This window comes from Hyla sarda, chromosome 6 (genome assembly GCF_029499605.1).
Source record: "Hyla sarda isolate aHylSar1 chromosome 6, aHylSar1.hap1, whole genome shotgun sequence".
Taxonomy (NCBI): domain Eukaryota; kingdom Metazoa; phylum Chordata; class Amphibia; order Anura; family Hylidae; genus Hyla; species Hyla sarda.
Window position 1 is genome coordinate 214,612,671 of NC_079194.1, and position 19,834 is coordinate 214,632,504.

Genomic DNA, 19,834 nt, shown 5'->3' on the forward strand with positions numbered 1-19,834 from the left:
CACAGATGTTTCACTACAGAATTCATTCACTTGGGATTTCTTTGTTTCTGTTGCTTGTACCTATTGTTAGCCAACTCACCAGCATGTATTGGAGGATGTGGGGTATTTTAAGGAAATAGGGGAGAACATAAAATAAACCTATGCAGAATCCCAGAATAACATTTCTATGTTATGTCACACTAAAATCTCCTGTGTCTAGATATTACTTTTATGTTCATGTTATGGTACCCCTTTAGTGTACTTAATCTTTTCCTCCCCCCCCCCCCTTGTTCTCTTTTTCCTCTTTGAAGCTTGATTGAGTTTTTTAGTAAGATGAAGAAGTGGGAGGACATGTCCAACTTACCTGAAGAATTCAGAGAGAGAACAAAGAAGCTTGAGCGTAATTTCACAGTCACCGCTGTACTCTTCCAAAAGTACGATCCCATCTTCCAAAAGATCTTTAAAAACCCACAAGAAGAGCAGCCACGGCAGCACAGAGGCCGCAAACAAAGGTAAACTTGAAGATTGTGTTTACTTCGTGTTCTATTCCCATTCATTCTAATGTTTACTAGTGAACCATTGGCTGTTTCATGAATAATAAAATATTAACTAGGAATATAACCATTTAAACTACTGTTTTCTGGTTGCTGTTTGCTATAGATCTATCCTAATAAGAGCAGATGTCCAGCTTTCCTAGCAAATAGTAGCTAATTTCTGAAGGACCTAAAGAGAGTAAAGGGAATTGTTACGTCAAGGCAACCATATTTACCCAAGTAGATTGTCCCAAAACCTCTTTTCCTGTATGCGATGTATGTTCATACCCTGCAGTTTTGACCCCATTAGACAGCTATCTGCTGAGACCAGTCCCTCATACTCCCCTGTCATGGTGTGGACTAGCAGACAGGACTATGTATAGTGTACCAGATATAACTATAGGTGCAATTCATCTGATTGTAATAAATAAACACCCTATTAGAAAGTATAAAATCCTTCTAGACCTGGTCAGTTTTGCATGTTTACCGGAATTGGAATCCTCACTTTTTGTAAGAGCTTTGTATTATTTTATTATACGTATTTATTTTGTTCCTCTATCTTCAGGCGTCAGCCCTGTACCATATCTGAGGTGTTTCACTTCTGCTGGGTGCTGTTCATCAATGCTAAAGGTAAAGTAGGTGTTGCAATATATTTCTGCTTAGGGTATTCAGGGATTTTTTTTTTCTTCAGCCTTTGAGTCCATAATGCCAAGTTATATTACTGTATAATATCCTTCTATTACAGTGGTTCTCAAACTTTTTTCGTGACTGTACTCCCAAAGGGTGAAAGTGTGTCCGCAGGTACCCTGTACTTAAAGGGGTATTCCAGGCAAAATCTTTTTTTTATAGATCAACTGGCTCCGGAAAGTTAAACAGATTTGTAAATTACCTCTATTAAAAAATCTTAATCCTTCCAATAGTTATTAGCTTCTGAAGTTTTCTGTCTAACTGCTCAATGATGATGTCATGTCCCGGGAGCTTTGCATGATGGGAGAATATCCCCATAGGAACTGCACAGCTCCCGGGACGTGAGTCATCAGAAAGCAGTTAGACTGAAAACAGCAACTCAACTTCAGAAGCTAATAACTATTGGAAGGATTAAGATTTTTTTAATAGAAGTAATTTACAAATCTATGGTAGACAATAGTGAAGAAGCAATAGCCAGGCATTGCACTGAAGGTAATGTAGAGACAAACAGTCATAAGGTGTAATACACACTCTGCGGCAGACTCAGGTCTTGTAGATATAAAGATGCTGTTGTCGGGGGTGCTGACTAGGAATATCCAAGTGCTATATGCAATATCACAGTGAGAGAAAGAAAATCGCACTCACCCGAATCTTCAGCAATGTAGTAGCTTTTATTGCATGTTAACGGCAGTGAACAAACAAACGTTCATGGCGGGGAGCGAGAGTCAGCCGACCCTCCTGACGCGGGACACACCTGTAGGAGCGACTAGTTTCGCGTCACGTGATGGACGCTTCTTCCGAAATCAAATCTATCAAAATCTATCAAATCTATCAAAATTTGAAAATGGACAAAAGTTTTGTTGTGGTCATGTTATATCGCAAGGCAAGTGCATTGACTATCATTACATGCAATGACAAAATGTGATCTTCATGTTGCAGGGACAAATCTGCAGTGCCTAAAGTAAAAAAGAATACCTCAGAGCTGCTTCTGTAAAACTGAGTTCACACGGTGCCTTTTTTCCCCTGGATTTTTGGTCAGGGAAAATAACTAACAAGGTTTTTACCATTTTTACTGTGATTTGCAGTGGTTTTGTGATACAGCGCTGCTAATAGCTGCATCGCAAGACAATGGCATTTTGCTGTAAGTACAAACATGGTTCCCCAGAAAAAAAAAGTTTTATTGTTGACCTTCATGTAAAAAAAAAAAAAACTATGCATAGCCGTGGTTGTTAAGTATTTGTATATGCTTAAGACATGTGACGAAGCCCACGCATGTGGATGAAACAGCTGTCACACTTAGCGTTTGCAGCATCCTGTTCTCCGCTCCCTCCATCGTGAGCTGCCATATGTTTCTCTTGATTCGCCAAGAAATAAAGATGAAGTTGTCACACCTGAAGACGTGGCGAGGGCTTTCTAGTATTCTCTTTGCAGTAATCATATACGGTATATACAGACTTGACTGTTGTCCTGAATTTGCCAGGACTGTCTTGGAGAGCGTCCCAAGCCCCAAGTGGCTCTTTAAGTAAGTGACCTCTCTTTTTAAAGGGGTACTCCTGTGGAAAACTTTTTTTTTTTAAACCAGCTGGTACCAGAAAGTTAAACAGATTTGTAAATTACTTCTATTAAAAAAATCTTAATCCTTCCAGTACTTTTTAGGGGCTGTTTACTACAGAGGAAATGCTTTTCTTTTTGGATTTCTCTTCTGTCACGACCACAGTGTTCTCTGCTGACCTCTTCTGTCCATTTTAGGAACTGTCCAGAGCAGGAGAAAATCCCCATAGCAAACATATGCTGCTCTGGGCAGTTCCTAAAATGGACAGAAGAGGTCAGCAGAGAACACTGTGGTCGTGACAGAAGAGAAATCCAAAAAGAAAAGCATTTCCTCTGTAGTATACAGCTCCTAAAAAGTACTGGAAGGATTAAGATTTATTTTTTTTATAGAAGTGATTTACAAATCTGTTTAACTTTCTGGCACCAGTTGATTTAAAGAAAAAAAGTTTTCGACGGGAGTACCCCTTTAAAGCTCCTTACCCGCACTATAACTCAGTAAACTTGGTTTTAGTACTTGTGAATTAGCTGTCAGATTCTCTTTAAAAAGCCTATGGAGCCCTGATCAAACACCTATTTTAGAGTTTCTTGACACCACCCTGTTCCCAGTATATGAGGGTTTATAATTCATCCTATAAATAACAACGCCATTCAAAAAGTGGCATTATCACGAACCCAGCCGAAGGGTCTGTTCTTGTGTTGCGGTATTACATATGACTGTTTGGTGCTGATTTACTGTGTTTATGCGAAGGTTACAGCACAAATCTAAGTATGGCAGTGATGTGTTACTATTTTGTTAAAATGGAGAGGAGAAGGGACGTAATTGATCTGTGTAAATGGCCCATACAAAAAATATGGTGATTTTTGTCTGAGGGTACGGCCGCATGCAGTGGAAATACTGTGATTTTTGTGCAGCAGAGAGTGCAACATTTCCACATTGCACAATTTTACACAAAAAGTAGCCATACAGCCAAGGAGACTGATCCTTTCCTTTACCACTATCTGTGGGTATTAAGTGGGGTAGAGAATGGCAAGGATTAGGAAATGGTGGATATGGAGTGGAAACAGATGGTGGCAAGGGCTATGTGGGAGAAATATTCTACCAGGAGCTTTTTGTGTGGTCAGGGGTTGAAAAGTAGGTATCAGAGACAATATTGAGACACAACTTGATATGAGCTGTGTGGATGGAGGTGGTGGTGGGCACAGCAGGGCAGTGGGAGCCATAACAAATTCCTGTCTGCGTTGTGTGGGGACATCAGCCTCAGGGGCTCCCTGGCCTCACAGTCCAGCACGGAATACAGCAGCAAACACAGGCGCAGTTATCACTTACTGCACCCAAGAGTGTCACCGCTACCTGCTGGTTTCCTGCTAAAGAGCCATTGTGGGTTTGGATCTGCTGTTGCTCCTACAAAGCTAGGAGCCATATAAGGGGCATATTATGAATATTGGGGGAAATTTACCAGTACTTTTGGATACACAGTTGGTGGTGTTAAAGATTCAGAACATTGACACATGTGAGAATTTCTTCTATTTAGCTATGCTCAGGACACAGTTACATTGTTTAAAAATGATTTCCAACGATCAGAATTTGAATTTGGTTGCAGCAACCAATCAGAGCTCGGTCCTTATTGCATAGTCTTCTCTTGAAAAATTGAAGTGTGCTGTGATTAGTTGCTATTAGCAACAGTTTCCTTCAGTCAAGTAAAAATGGGACCCATTGCAGTGTTTAACAGGGGCAGCAGCTGTTGGGTCCCATTTTTAACTACTTGTGCTCTGGCCCCTCATTGATAGCACTGCTCTTGTGTCAGCCCTGGCCAGTGTCATTCCCCTGTGATGTCAGCCTGGGTCCCTTACCAAGAGTTGCAGGCATAGATTTAAAGCGCAGCTGTCATGAACTCTGGGTGCTATAACCTGCACACAGCCTTTGTACTGTATGCAGATGGTGTGTTTTTACCTTATTTTTGCAGGCTTTCATCACCCCAAAAATGCTTTTGATCACAGCCACACACTGTCTGATAGGCGTGGCGCGAGGTACGCGTTGCCCCGCCACACCCACCCCCTGTATGCCAGCGCTGGGACCACTGTGTGATTGACATACAGATCCCAGTGCATGCGCCCTTCAGCTCATGCACGCCGCCACCTGTTATCCAGGCAAGCGCTCACTCCTGCCACCGTCTGCCTCCTCAATGCACTAGCGCAGTCACACAGCGGTCAATCACACAGCGGTCCCAGGGCTGACGTACAGGGGGTGGGCGTGGCAGCGGTGGGGCATCGCGTACCTCGCACCACACCTATCAGACTGTGTGGCTGTGATCAAAAGCACAGCTGGCCAATAGCAGGGAAGACTACTAGTCAGGATCCGGGGCACATTTTTTTTTTGTCTGGAGAAAAAAAGATTAAATATCTATAAACAACAAGACTTAATTTTCTGTAAAGACTGTAAAGTAAGTCTAGAGAGTAGTCCCGTCAGGAGCTGGTCACAACATGAACAGGCGATGGCTTCAAGAAAAGCTTAGATGATCACCAATTAGGATCAGAAAGGAAGTGTTCCCAGATAGACTAATGGTTTTCAGGCAGGAGAGTTTGGGGGGGAATTAATCATGCCACTTAGAGGTGTTTATTGTTCTATCTTTGGCGCAGGCACTTTTTGTGCAAATGTCTTGCTACTTTCTGGGTAGAGCAATTCCAAAAGTGCTCTAGTTTAGAAAACTTTTGCAGTGGTTAGCAATTGACTAAGTGCAACTTTTGATCCTGGGTGCGTTATGTGGTCCGCCTGATCACATGCAAAGCCTGACCACACCTGAAAAGATGACGTGCCACAGAGAAAAAAGTCTTCACTCAGGGAAGTTACAGTCATTGACCGTGAAGGTTCATTTTCCAACAAAGGTATTAAATGCTATGCGACATGTTGATAACTCTGGCGCAACTGCACCCTCTGTACTCTCATAATGCTGTACACTGTTGCAGAATTTTAGAAGAAATGTAAAGAAAAACTTTCAGATTGCTCCCCCCGCACTAACCAGCGTACTGGCTACTAGTGCGGGGGACGCCGATCAGTTTGATGCTTACCGTGCCCGGATCCGCCCCGCCATTCAGCCATAATCATCATTTTTCCCTTCATGCTAATTAGGTGCTAACTGGCACAGGTGGCGTTAACTGTCACTCTGACGTCACTGCAGCGCCACCCAGCTCATCAATATTCCTCCCCTCCCTCCACCTCTCCCCGCTCTGTAATGAAGAGGGAGAGGTGGAGGGAGGGGAGGAATATTGATGAGCTGGGCGGCGCTGACGTCAGAGTGCCAGTTAGCCCGACCTGTGCCTGTTAGCACCTAATTAGCATATACCAAAAATTTAAGATTACGGCAGATCTGGGCACGGTAGGCATCAAACTGATCAGCGTCCCCCGCATTACCAGCCAGTACCGCTGGTTAGAGCGGGGGGAGAAAGCTGACTGTTTTCCTTTAACAGTAATTATTTGTTTATACTGACTTATTTATATTTTATTTCTTTATATTTACTTATGTAATCCCAGAGCTGACATATAGGGATTACAGCCAAATAAACATTGTAAAGAATTCCATAATGATACATTCCAGATATCTAGGAAACACTGAAACTGGAGTCTCCTATGGTAAAGAGGAAATGCTGCCTGTGGTGGGGAATGGGTTAATACCACCCTCCCCGTTTCTGGTAGCCATGGGCTACTCGCTTACCCCTGTTCTGCAGGCACCAAGCTCAGCATCACTGCTAGTCAGATCCTGGCAACCAGACATACACAGGACAAGTTTGGGCTTGTCTGTATAATACTCCCTTTAGTCAGTGACCAATGAGGGACTATTTCCTTGTCAGACACTCCGATTCCTTGTCAGCCAGTGTGACAGCTGCTTCAGGACCCCGGCTGTCTGCAGACCCTCCAGTCCTTGGAGCTGGTAGGTATGTCCTATGTTCTGGCTGGTAGGTGGGGTGCAGCATGTATTTCCCCTGTCCTGGTCTGTATGCTCTGATATGGCTTTATACAATATTAATATATTATAATAATAATACCATTTATATAGATTATAAGGCGTGTGTTCTATTATAACAGTGTTTCCCAATCGTAGTGCCTCCAGCTGTTGCAAAACTACAACTCCCAGCATGCCCGGACAGCCAAAGGCTGTCCGGGCATGCTGGGAGTTGTAGTTTTGCAACAGCTGGAGGCACCCTGATTGGAAAACACTGCATTATACAGTACGTTGCCAGAGATCGCATGGATAGTATAAGAACATAATGCAAATGCCGAGTGACCTAAGCCTCTGTGCGCAAATTGTATAAATGTTAAAACATCTTTTCTAGAACTTTATCCATTCCTGTCCAGTAAAAAGGGGCGCTAGGACATAACTGGGACTTGGGACTCAGCCCATTGGGACCAAGGCCCTTCCAGATTTTCCTCTGCATAAGGGTATGTTCACACGGCGGACATGATTTCAATGGGATTCTGCTGCACTGTTCACTCGTTGGAAATCCCACAGACATGTCTATTCGTTTTGCAGATTTCGCTCGCAAATGCATTTCTGTCTATGAGAAGCCGCATTTTCGAGCAGTCCTTGTGCCCGCCGGATTATTCAAATGTACGGAATGTCCACCAGTGTTTTCCGTGCGAATATACCCTCATTCTGCTCATGTCCTCATGTTGTTTCAGTGGAGGAGTCAGACTCCAGACTGTATCCAGGATTAGAAAAGCAGAGCTGATTTCTTCCAAAAACAGCACCACCCCTATCCTCAGGTTGTACGTGGTATATCAGCTCAGTTCTATTAAAGTTAATGGAGCCAGGTTATAATACCCCACACTACCTGATGACAAGTGTAGGGCTGTTTTAGAAGAAATTAGCTCTGTTTTTTTTTTGTTTTTATTCATTCATTACCCCTTTAACTCACAGAAAATGGCAAGACTGAATACTGTTTAAATTCTGTGTTACCATGCAGCAGATTTCTTGTGTGCAGAATAGCAACAACTATAAGTTATAAAATAAAATGTATGTGAATTTGAGGAAATGCTGCCAATGCAAGCATTTTTAATGCCCGTTTTCCAGAAATTTACAGCAAAAGCCACATGCTTATTTTAGTTTCTGCTGCGTATAGACATGGCTGAATTAAAGGGGTATTCCAGGGAAAAACTTTTTTTATGTATATTAACAGGCTCCAGAAAGTTAAACAGATTTGTAAATTACTTCTATTAAAAAATCTTAATCCTTTCAGTACTTATGAGCTTCTGAAGTTAAGGTTGTTCTTTTCTGTCTAAGTGCTCTCTGATGACACCTGTCTCGGGAAACGCCCAGTTTAGAAGAGGTTTGCTATGGGGTTTTGCTTCTAAACTGGGCGTTTCCCGAAACACGTGTCATCAGAGAAGACTTAGGCTGGGTTCACACCACGTTTTTCAAATACGGTTACTGTATACGGTTTTCCGCTAAAAAACGTATGGCAAAAACCGTATGCAACCATATACAACCGTATGACTCCAAATTAAAACGTATACGGTTTTTCCCCGTACGGTTCTATCCGTTTGCATCAGTTTTTGCCAACGGTTTTGCTATTTTGTTGGAATTAGTTTTCCAGCAATTTAATAAAGTTACTATTGTTCTATTGAAATTCCTTCTGCGCATGTGTCAACTCCAAAAACGGATTAGAAAAACCGTGTGCAACCGTATTCTTAAATTCTGTATACGGTTCTCATAAACAACAATGTTAAAAGAACCGCATACGGTTCGCATACGGTTTTCCAACCGGAGGCAAAAACGTGGTCGACAGCGTTTTTGCCTACGGTTGAAAAATCGGCAAAACCGTATCCGAGGCAAAACCGATGCAACCGTACACAACATTTGGAATACGGTTTACAATGCATTCTCTATGCATACGGTTTCGGATACGGTCGTATCCGGTTACCGTATTTGAAATACGTGGTGTGAACCCAGCCTTAGACAGAAAAGAACAACCTTAACTTCAGAAGCTCATAAGTACTGAAAGGATTAAGATTTTTTAATAAAAGTAATTTACAAATCAGTTTAATTTTCTGGAGCTAGTTGATATATATAAAAAAGTTTTTTCCTGGAATACCCCTTTAATTCTTACATTGGAAGTTGGCTTAATGGCCGGCATTTATCATTGTAGGTGTAAGTGAAGCATTTTTCTACAGCTTTTTTTTTTGTGTGCTGGTAATGTGTAGGAGCACCAAATGTAAATGGTCACAGAGTATTTGATAAATTTTGTACAGGTCACATTTTTATTTTATTTCTCTCTTCACATACACCAAAAAGCTAAGCTAAGGCTAGGCTGGTGTAGTTTTAGAGACTTTTCAGTGGCTTTGCGTCTTTTTTGTGCCTTTTCACAAAAAAGTTCATAAAACCCTTCCATATCATGTGTATTGCCAAAATCAGTGGATTGCAACTCAATATCAGCAGAAATGTGTAAACCAAAAGGCGTAAATAAACTGTGCTTGCGCTTTTTTTTTTTTTTGCGCCTTTTCTAGACACAAGAAACAGTCTAAAGACAATGATAAATGTCGGCCCATGTCTTCCAAAACGTGTGCAAGAAGGAATGGAAGGCCAGCCACACATTTGTGATGCACTCTCTTCATTCATGGGGGCAATTTTTCTCTGTTCTCATAAACAGTGGGGGTCCCAGTAGTCAAACCGTCGAAACCGAAGATCAAGTGGTTTCTTATATGAAGTGTCAGGTTAATAATAACTTTTAAGTTAAAGGGATACTGCAGGGAAATAAAACTTATTACTTATCCACTAGACTGGAAATAAACGCCTGTTCTTGCGGGCGTGTGTGTGGAGGGGGTGGGTTATGTGTGGGCCTGACAACTAGAGTCCCCCGTAATCACCCTATGGGGTCCGTCAACAACATTTTTATTACCCGGTTGTGAGATAAATGGCTGGTGCGCCCAATGCCTTCTGGGTATGCCAGGGGCCTGGTCTAATCAGCTGCCTGTCAGTTTTATACTGAAGCGTGCTGGATTCTACAACTATGTGGTTTCATGCTGTAGCCCTTGCCCAATGCACAGTATTTTCCTCTCTAATGCATTTTTTGGATAGGACTATTTAACTTTGGTGAATTGCAGTAAAGTCACTATGTCCTCAAGGCCCCAAATAGCTTTGTCCTTAAGGGGTTAAAGTAAAAAAACACATTGGGGGATATTTATCAAAGGATTTAGACTGTTTTTTTCCTGTCTAAATTTGTCACACAGAAAGTCGCAGTCTAAATATGTCCGACTTTTCTGCAACTTTTGCTTTAGAGGATTTTTAGAACATGATGCATTCTAGTCTATTTTAGTCAGAAAAATGCATTGGTGCTGAACTTATCAAAAGCGACTTTTCAGTGACAAGTAGCATCAGCTGAAAGTACGCCGAAATGTCAGACCATGTTGGAACAGGTTTACATACAGTCTAAAGCATAGATCATGAAGTCTGTGCACAGAATTTATCAAGGGCCGTGCACCTTTTGATACATTAGGCGCACAATAGACCAGCCTAACCCTCTGTAGTTTGGTCTATATTGATGCGGGACATAGACAGCTTTGATAAATCTCCCCCATTGACGTCTGACTTCCTTTCTTTGCATATGGTTTTCGGCTACATATTTTTTTTTTAGTATTTCACAGCGGGCAACTAAACGTGTGAATCTCTATGAAGCTGTTTAAAGGTCTTTACTTTCATCCTGGAAAAAGCAGCACTATGAAAAAAATTTAAAATGCTAAGTCAGTGTTTCCCAACCAGGGTGCCTCCAGCTGTTGCAAAGGCTGTCCGGGCATGCTGGGAGTTGTAGTTTTGCAGCAGCAGGAGGCACCCTTGTTGGGAAACACTGTGCTAAAACATAAAAAAAACCTCATGTTCGCCAAGTTCCAATCCTCGTAGGTCTGCCGCAGATCCCATTCTCCTCTGTGCGGTCTGTGCATCCTCCTTCACATACAAGCCTTACAGGCTCAGCGAATCAGTGGCTGCAGCAGTGTCATATGTCAGACCAGTGATTGGCTGAGCCTGTAAGGTCCTGTAAGTGCAACCAGCTACCCGCGGCAGACCTACAGGGGACCGGGGCTAGGTAAGCATCTTTTTTTTTGTGTTTCTCCTTCACCCCAGCACAACATTAATGGCTGATAGATAACAAATGGAGGAGATGTGACGTGTGGGAGATGTGGACATGAATAATTAGATTTGAAATTGGGGTGTGGAAATGAAATGGGGGTGTGTGGAAATAAAAAGGGGGAAAGACTTGAAACCAGGGATAAACATAATATGGGAGAGATGTGACATGTGGGGGATAGGTGTGACATGGTGGGAGATGTGACATGTGGGGGATAGGTTTGACATGGTGGGAGATGTGACATGGGGTGAGATGTGACATGTGGGGGATAGGTGTGACATGGTGGGAGATGTGACATGTGGGGAATAGGTGTGACATGGTGGGAGATGTGACATGTGGGGGATAGGTGTGACATGGTGGGAGATGTGACATGTGGGGAATAGGTGTGACATGGTGGGAGATGTGACATGTGGGGGATAGGTGTGACATGGTGGGAGATGTGACATGTGGGGGATAGGTGTGACATGGTGGGAGATGTGACATGGGGTGAGATGTGACATGTGGGGGATAGGTTTGACATGGTGGGAGATGTGACATGGGGTGAGATGTGACATGTGGGGAATAGGTGTGACATGGTGGGAGATGTGACATGTGGGGAATAGGTGTGACATGGTGGGAGATGTGACATGTGGGGGATAGGTGTGACATGGTGGGAGATGTGACGTGGGGGATAGGTGTGACATGGTGGGAGATGTGACATGTGGGGAATAGGTGTGACATGGTGGGAGATGTGACATGTGGGGAATAGGTGTGACGTGGGGGATAGGTGTGACATGGTGGGAGATGTGACATGTGGGGAATAGGTGTGACATGGTGGGAGATGTGACATGCGGGGGATAGGTGTGACATGGTGGGAGATGTGACATGTGGGAGATGTGACATGTGGGGAATAGGTGTGACATGGTGGGAGATGTGACATGTGGGGAATAGGTGTGACATGGTGGGAGATGTGACGTGGGGGATAGGTGTGACATGGTGGGAGATGTGACATGTGGGGAATAGGTGTGACATGGTGGGAGATGTGACATGTGGGGGATAGGTGTGACATGGTGGGAGATGTGACATGTGGGGAATAGGTGTGACATGGTGGGAGATGTGACGTGGGGGATAGGTGTGACATGGTGGGAGATGTGACGTGGGGGATAGGTGTGACATGGTGGGAGATGTGACATGTGGGGAATAGGTGTGACATGGTGGGAGATGTGACATGTGGGGAATAGGTGTGACATGGTGGGAGATGTGACATGGGGTGAGATGTAACATGTGGGGAATAGGTGTGACATGGTGGGAGATGTGACATGTGGGGGATAGGTGTGACATGGTGGGAGATGTGACATGGGGTGAGATGTAACATGTGGGGAATAGGTGTGACATGGTGGGAGATGTGACATGTGGGGGATAGGTGTGACATGGTGGGAGATGTGACATGTGGGGAATAGGTGTGACATGGTGGGAGATGTGACATGTGGGGAATAGGTGTGACATGGTGGGAGATGTGACATGGGGTGAGATGTAACATGTGGGGAATAGGTGTGACATGGTGGGAGATGTGACATGTGGGGGATAGGTGTGACATGGTGGGAGATGTGACATGTGGGGGATTGGTGTGACATGGTGGGAGATGTGACATGTGGGGGATAGGTGTGACATGGTGGGAGATGTGACATGTGGCAGATATGTGTGACATGGGGTGAGATGTGACATGGGGAGGGATTGATGTGAAAGGGGAGGGTAGACATATGGACATGAAATGGGGTAGATGTGAAATGGGGGGAGTGGACATGAAATAGGATAGATGTGAAAAGGGTGAGGGAGAATTTAAATTGGGGTAATGTGAAATGGGGGGATTTCACTGATTGAAATCACAATATTTACCCCATAATCGTAGTTGCACATTTTGCCCAAATTGTGCAGCCCTAGTCCCCAGGTTTCTAATGCTGCAAACACTAGACCATTTTATATTTGCGCTTTTTTCAGTGTATAATTCCCCATCAGATTCCACAGATTTGTTCACTTTAATGTGTAGACTCCATGAGAATGTACAATATTGTTTCCCTAGAGCATTGAAATGCAAAAGCACATGTATAACCACCACATGTAGGACCAATTTCATGGGATTATTAATCTCTTACACTATGTTTCGGATGGTGAGAGGAAACTGAGGTGCCCACAGGAAACCCACATAGGCAGTGTGTAAAAACACGTGCAGGTGGCACTCTGTGATAAACTATGCTATTGTTATGGGTATGTACATCCCCCCCCCCCCCCAAGCTTAAAGGAGAACATGTAGAAATGCACTGAAAAAATGATGCATTTAACGTTCCTTAATAAAAAGCCTTTGTGCTGCAGTGTACTATCCCACACTCACTGTGTGCTATTGGGAGTGGACTGAACATCTCTTTAGAAAGCTTAATCTCCTTCCCTCTCTGTAGTCGAGGATCCCTTCTGCTTTATCCTCATAAGATGGAGCCCAAAGATAAAGTCAGCTTCAAGTTCCCAGTGTTGTGAGTTACAAGTAGAGAATGGTGAGCTGGGACCAGGTCTAAGATGTACTTAGTTGGCCACAGTAAAAATAAACTAGTCCCAGTATGTTTCTTGAAGCAATGTGTACTTAGGGACTGTTATTGGGATCATCAGGGTTTATGTTACCATGGCTGATCAGCTGCACAATACAAAGTGCACAATGCCAAACATATCAACATTGGGCACTGGAAACGGATCCCTGGACATCAAAACGATTGACAGGTGTCACAAGAGCACATTGTTCTGGGATAGCCAGTGCCAACTCTATTCCCATGTATTTGCCTATGGAGGCCATCTGTGTGGGCAAGTGTCATATTAATTAACAATTTTCACTAACAATATTGTAATCTTACTGTAAATAGCTATATCGCTGTAAGGCTAAAACCTGCACTGTCTTAACTTTCCTAAACCATTATAGACATCCTCTTAATTTTTGCCTGTAGGAAACTTTCCAATGATAAGCGATGATCTGGTGAATTCATACCATCTTCTGCTCTGCGCCTTGGACCTTGTGTATGGGAATGCCTTGCTGTGTCCTAACCGTCGAGAGCTCCTGAACCCCAACTTTCAAGGTAAGAAGTTGTTAAAGGAAAGAAACACAGTTAACGGGCTATTCCAATTATAGACATTTACGGCACATGTATCCACAGGATATGCCCACATCTATGTCAAGTGTTCCATAACACTTGTTCCATCTGGCATGGTAGCCAGTCACTATACTCAGAGACAAAATGGAGCATTTGTGTAGCTTTGCCTTTTCTGTTAGAGTTATGGTAACAAGCAAGTGAATGTAGAGAGTGGCACACATTGTGGTGATACAATCTGGCAGGATAAGGGTCCCCAGAGTTTTGACATTTCTGTGTTGGGACCTAGATGTATCAGACAACTATAGTGAATTCCTTTGTTGGGAGTACCCATTTAATAGGACATGTATTGAAAATTGTTAAATATGTATTTAAAAAGATAAATGATTAAATGTAAAACCCTAGAAATGGTAATCAACCTAGCTCCCATATGTTACTTCAAGGCCATACATAGAGAAGTGCGGGCAACAGACCCCTACCCCATGATCCAGGAGGCCCTTCTGCTTGTTTTATCACTTTTCATCTCGTGGTTTATCCTCAGGCCAGTTCCTCTAGCATAAGTGCAATGAGCCCAAGAGATACTAAGATGGGACCATCCTGAGTAGCATCTTATTTCACTAGGACTTGCAGACACTGAGTTGTCAAAGTAAGCCTCAGGTCTCTCTTTTTGACAAGGGCAACACTACATCATCCTGAATAGGGGATGCCTTTAGTGTAGTGGGTAGTATTTTATTGAAGTCAGGTAGGAAATCATGGCAGATTGGATCAACAGTAAATTAAAAAATACAGTCTGACATAAATAATGCATATATTCCATGGATACTTGTGCAGAACAAATGTTGCAAGCATTCCGACATATAAAATACACCATTCAGTTTAAGCCACTATTAAAGGTGTTATCCAGCAGGAGGGGGGTTCCTAACTATGCCCATTGTGTTTGATATAAAAAATAAACCTCTGGTGTTCTGATCTGATCCCCCGATGCAATATTCTTTCTGAGCTGTATCCTGACGTGTCGGGCCCGGGAAGCACCCAGGCCCAGTGTGTCATCCTGCCGCAGATAGCGATTTGCCCTTCAGTCAGACTGCAGCTAAGAAAAACAATCTCATAGGGGACTGGAGCAGGACACCATGGAGGCACCATGGGAGCGCTGGTGGTGAGTACCGGTTTATTTTTTTATATCCCACACAATGGCCATAGTGAAGAAACCCTACCTCTCCTCCCACCAGATAACCCTAAAAGGCTTGGTTTAGAGTTTTATGAGGTGCCTGTTGATTTAGGGCTGAAGCTAATCGCCAACTCCTTCGGGAAAGCACTTGGGCATAACCACTGTGTCTGTATAATCACAGCAACGTATGGTATGCTAAGGCTCAGATTCTGGTGCCACACATTCACGTCATAATGCAGGAAGGAGTTAAATATGAGAAAGTTCATTTCTAGGAGCTTTTCTAGGGAAAACTGAACATTCTGTCTTAAGATCAGTGTTGCAAACCTTAAATTCCTAATTTTAGGTTTGTAGTCTTCCCAGTAAAGTAAAATATGACACTGACCCCTTTGTCCTATAGCACAGGACCCTATTTCTGGGTAGAGCTGCTTATACTGATTTAGTTTGAGAACCCATAGACACATGCAAACAATTACTCTCACAATTTTCCATTGAGTCAGCAATTGCACTTTTCCCTTGTCGGTGGAGTATGATATGTTCCAAGCATTTCCTTGCGGCTTTTGTTTAGACTTGAAAAAAAAACCTCCACTAAAACTGTATCCAGCATTCATACCGATCAGGTAAACTCTTCTCTTTTAATGTCTATTCTTCTCTATTAAAGGGTGTTGGTTTGGTTTATAGACTATGTAAGCTGCCCGTAGTCTGTTATACTCCTGAGATGACACTTTGTTTAGTAACAGTCTTTTTTAATAAGTCATTTTATAGAATCATTTCATTTAACATAATACAGTTTTATAGGATGAAAGTTGTGAACTTTACTGACTTTACTAGGAGTGTATGGCAATGCCTGATAAGAGAGACGGAGGTTGCAGACAAAGATAAATATCTGGGAGGAAATGATAAGTCGTGAGGCTCAGACGACTAAATAAAAATGCCAGAATTTAGCTCAAAGAAATATGTTTTAAAGGAACTGAGGCAGGAAAGACCGATGTGCAGCATGCGATTGTTACAGAATAACACATAGTAGGGTTAGCACCCCTTGTTTGTTCACTTAGTATGATGTACAAAAATTGCTCAACAAAGCTGGAGAACATATATAAATATATACAGATGCTCTCTCCTGGTTTTCCTCCTACCTCTCTGACCACTCCTTTACTGCTTCTTTTTCCGGCTCTTCTTCTTCCCGTTGCCGTTGGGGTTCCTCTGGGATCAGTCCTGGGTCCTCTCCTCTTTTCTCTCTACACATCCCCTATTGGAAGAACAATCAGTAGATTTGGTTTCCAGTACCATCTCCATACTGATGTCACTCAACTCTATACCTCTTCCCCTGACATCACCCCCTCACTCCTACAAAATATCAGTGATTGTCTTAAACATCATGTCCTCCTTATATCTGCAACTAAATCTTTTTAAAACAGAACTTGTTGTATTTTTCCATCGACTGATCTACCTAACCCTGACATTTCCATCTTGGTTGGTGGTAATACCATAACTCCCGAGCAGCAAGTTCGCTGTCTTGGAGTTATCCTACACACTGATCTGTCTTTCACTCCCTATATTCAGGTTCTGTCACGTTTATGTCACCTGCAACTCAAAAACCTCTCCAGAAGCTGCTCATTTCTCACTATTAAAACTGCTGAAACTCACATTGCTTTGATTTATTCTCACCTTTACTACTAGGCCTTCCCTTATCTAAACTCTCCCCTCTCCAGTCCATCCTCAATGCCGCAGCCAGACCCCTCTTCCTCTCCAGCCTTTACACCAATGCCTTCCCCCTGTGTCAGTCACTTCACTGGTTAACTATTCAGTCTAGAATAGTGTACAAAATCCTTATTCTAACTCACAAAGCTCCCCCCAGTGCTGCACCTCCTACATCTCCTCTCCAAACTCGGTCTATCATCCTACACATGCCCTCTGCATCTCCTACATCTCCTCTCCAAACTCTGTCTATCATCCTACACATGCCCTCTGCACCTCCTACATCTCCTCTCCAAACTCGGTCTATCATCCTACACATGCCCTCTGCACCTCCTACATCTCCTCTCCAAACTCGGTCTATCATCCTACACATGCCCTCTGCACCTCCTACATCTCCTCTCCAAACTCGGTCTATCATCCTACACATGCCCTCTGCACCTCCTACATCTCCTCTCCAAACTCGGTCTATCATCCTACACATGCCCTCTGCACCTCCTACATCTCCTCTCCAAACTCGGTCTATCATCCTACACATGCCCTCTGCATCTCCTACATCTGCTCTCCCATCCATGTCTACCATCCGACACGTTCTCTCCACTCTGCCAATGACCTAATACTAACATCTTTTATAATCATTCCCGTCTCCAAGACTTTGCTTTTGCTGCACCAGTTCTCTGGAATGCGATGCCTCAATCACTCGGACTCAACCCCAACACCCAAAGTTTTAAAGTTCCCGGTATAAAACGCGGGGTCAGCCCGTGTCCCTGCGCCATACTGGGTTGGTCTCGGCGGCTAATGACAGCCAGGACCCTGGGCTAATAGAGTGCAGCACCGATCGTTGAGCCGCGCGCTATTAACCCTTTAGACGCGGCATTCAAACTTGATCGCCGCAACTAAAATGAAAGTAAAAGCTTCCCGGTAGCTCAGTCGGGCTGATTGGGACCATCGAGGTGAAATCGCGATGTCCCGATCAGCTAGAACGCGAGCAGAGGTCCCCTCACCTGCCTCCGTCGCATCCGATCGGCGATTGATTGCTCCAAGGCTGAAATCCAGCAGTCGACCACGTATAACACTGATCTGTGCCATGTTAATGCATGGCAGTGATGTGTGTAGGAGATCGGTATGTGCAGTGAAATAGCCACCAGGGGGGGTTATAACACTGCAAAAAAAAATTCCCTAATAAAAGTAAGAATCACCTCCCGGTACGGTCAATGGCATACGCGCAAAAAAATTCCAAAGTCCAAAATAGCATATTTTTGGTCACTTTTTATATCATGAAAAAGTGAATAAAAAGCAATCAAAAAGTCCGATCAATATAAAAATGGTTCCGCTAAATAATTTAGATCACGGTGCAAAAAAATGAGCCCTCATACCGGCCCGTATGCGGAAAAATAAAAAAGTTATAAGGGTCAGAAGATGACAATTTTAAACGTATACATTTTCCTGCATGTAGTTATGATTTTATTTTAGAAGTAATACAAAATCTAACCTATATAAGTAGGGCATCATTTTAACCGTATGGACCTACAGAATAGAGATAAGATGTCATTTTTACCGAAAAATGTACTACGTAGAAACGGAAGCCCAAGCTATTTTGTTGCACAATGAATTTTTTTCCACTTCGTCGTGGATATTTTGGTAAAATAACTAATGTCACTACAAAGCAGAATTGTTGGCGCAAAAAATAAGCCATAATATGGAATATTAGGTGCAAAATGTAAAATGTTTTTATGATTTTTAGAAGGTGACGAGGAAAAAATGAAAATGCAAAAACGGAAAAACCCTGTAAAGTTGCCCTAAAGACACTTCTCTTCGAGCAGGCCTAAAACATTCCCTAACTGGTCTCCACTACTACCACTTTGCCCTTTTGAGGCCTCTGGGTCTTGGAGATATCAAAAGCTCCATATTCAACAATCTCCACCTACTTTCTATGCACTTAAATGGGTATTCCAGGAAAAAACGTTTATATATATATATATATATATATATATATCTCAACTGGCTCCAGAAAGTTAAACAGATTTGTAAATTACTTCTATTGAAAAATCTTAATCCTTTAAGTACTTATGAGCTTCTGAAGTTAAGGTTGTTCTTTTCTGTCTAAGTGCTCTCTGATGACACCTGTCTCGGGAAACGCCCAGTTTAGAAGAGGTTTTCTATGGGGATTTACTTCTAAACTGGACGTTTCCCGAGACAGGTGTCATCATCAGAGAGGACTTAGACAGAAAAGAACAACCTTAACTTCAGAAGCTCATAAGTACTGAAAGGATTAAGATTTTTTAATAGAAGTAATTTACAAATCTGTTTAACTTTCTGGAGCCAGTTTATATATATATATATATATATATATATATAAAAAAAAGTATTTTCCTGGATAACCCCTTTAAACATTCAGAAATTAGCTAGTGACTGGTTCACCCTCCTGTATGGCTGGACCATTGTATCAGTAACACACTTTCTGCCTTTTGTCTCAACCCTATTCCTCATAGTGTATAAGCCAGTGTTTCCCAACCAGGGTGCCTGCAGCTGTTGCAAAACTACAACTCCCAGCATGCCCGGACAGCCAACGGCTGTCCGGGCATACTGGGAGTTGTAGTTTTTTAACAGCCGGAGGCTTCCTGGTTGGGAAACACTGCTGTAAGCTCCCAGGCCCTCACTCCTCCTGTTTGAATATTTAATGTGTAAATTTGTATGGCGCTATGTAAATAAAATAATTATTAAAATTTTTATTATTATATAGTATTAAATCAGTCTTTACAAGCTGCTCTGCGTGGTACTAGCTCTCATGTTTTAGGATATCGGGCATGCTGGGAGTTGCAGTTTTGCAATTGCTAGAGGTCCACAGTTTGGAGACCTAAGCTATATAAGATCATATATTTCTGTTTTTACCTGCTGTGGGGATGCTCTAATTTATTTATTTTTTTTTAGCTCACTTGGGGGAATTTATTAGAGATGAGCGAATTTACAGTAAATTCGATTCGTCACGAACTTCTCGGCTC

At 42.8% G+C, this 19,834-nt stretch overlaps 1 protein-coding gene across 2 annotated transcripts in view; it reads left to right on the forward strand.

The window, feature by feature from the left end:
- Positions 1-19,834, forward strand: part of RBL2 (RB transcriptional corepressor like 2) — a 65,437-nt gene that overhangs the window by 8,667 nt on the left and 36,936 nt on the right. For both annotated transcript variants that reach the window (XM_056526383.1, XM_056526382.1), the window contains exons 3-5: positions 291-491; positions 1,078-1,142; positions 13,832-13,960. In XM_056526383.1, the coding sequence (XP_056382358.1) occupies positions 291-491; positions 1,078-1,142; positions 13,832-13,960 (395 nt within the window). The remainder of the gene's footprint in view (positions 1-290; positions 492-1,077; positions 1,143-13,831; positions 13,961-19,834) is intronic.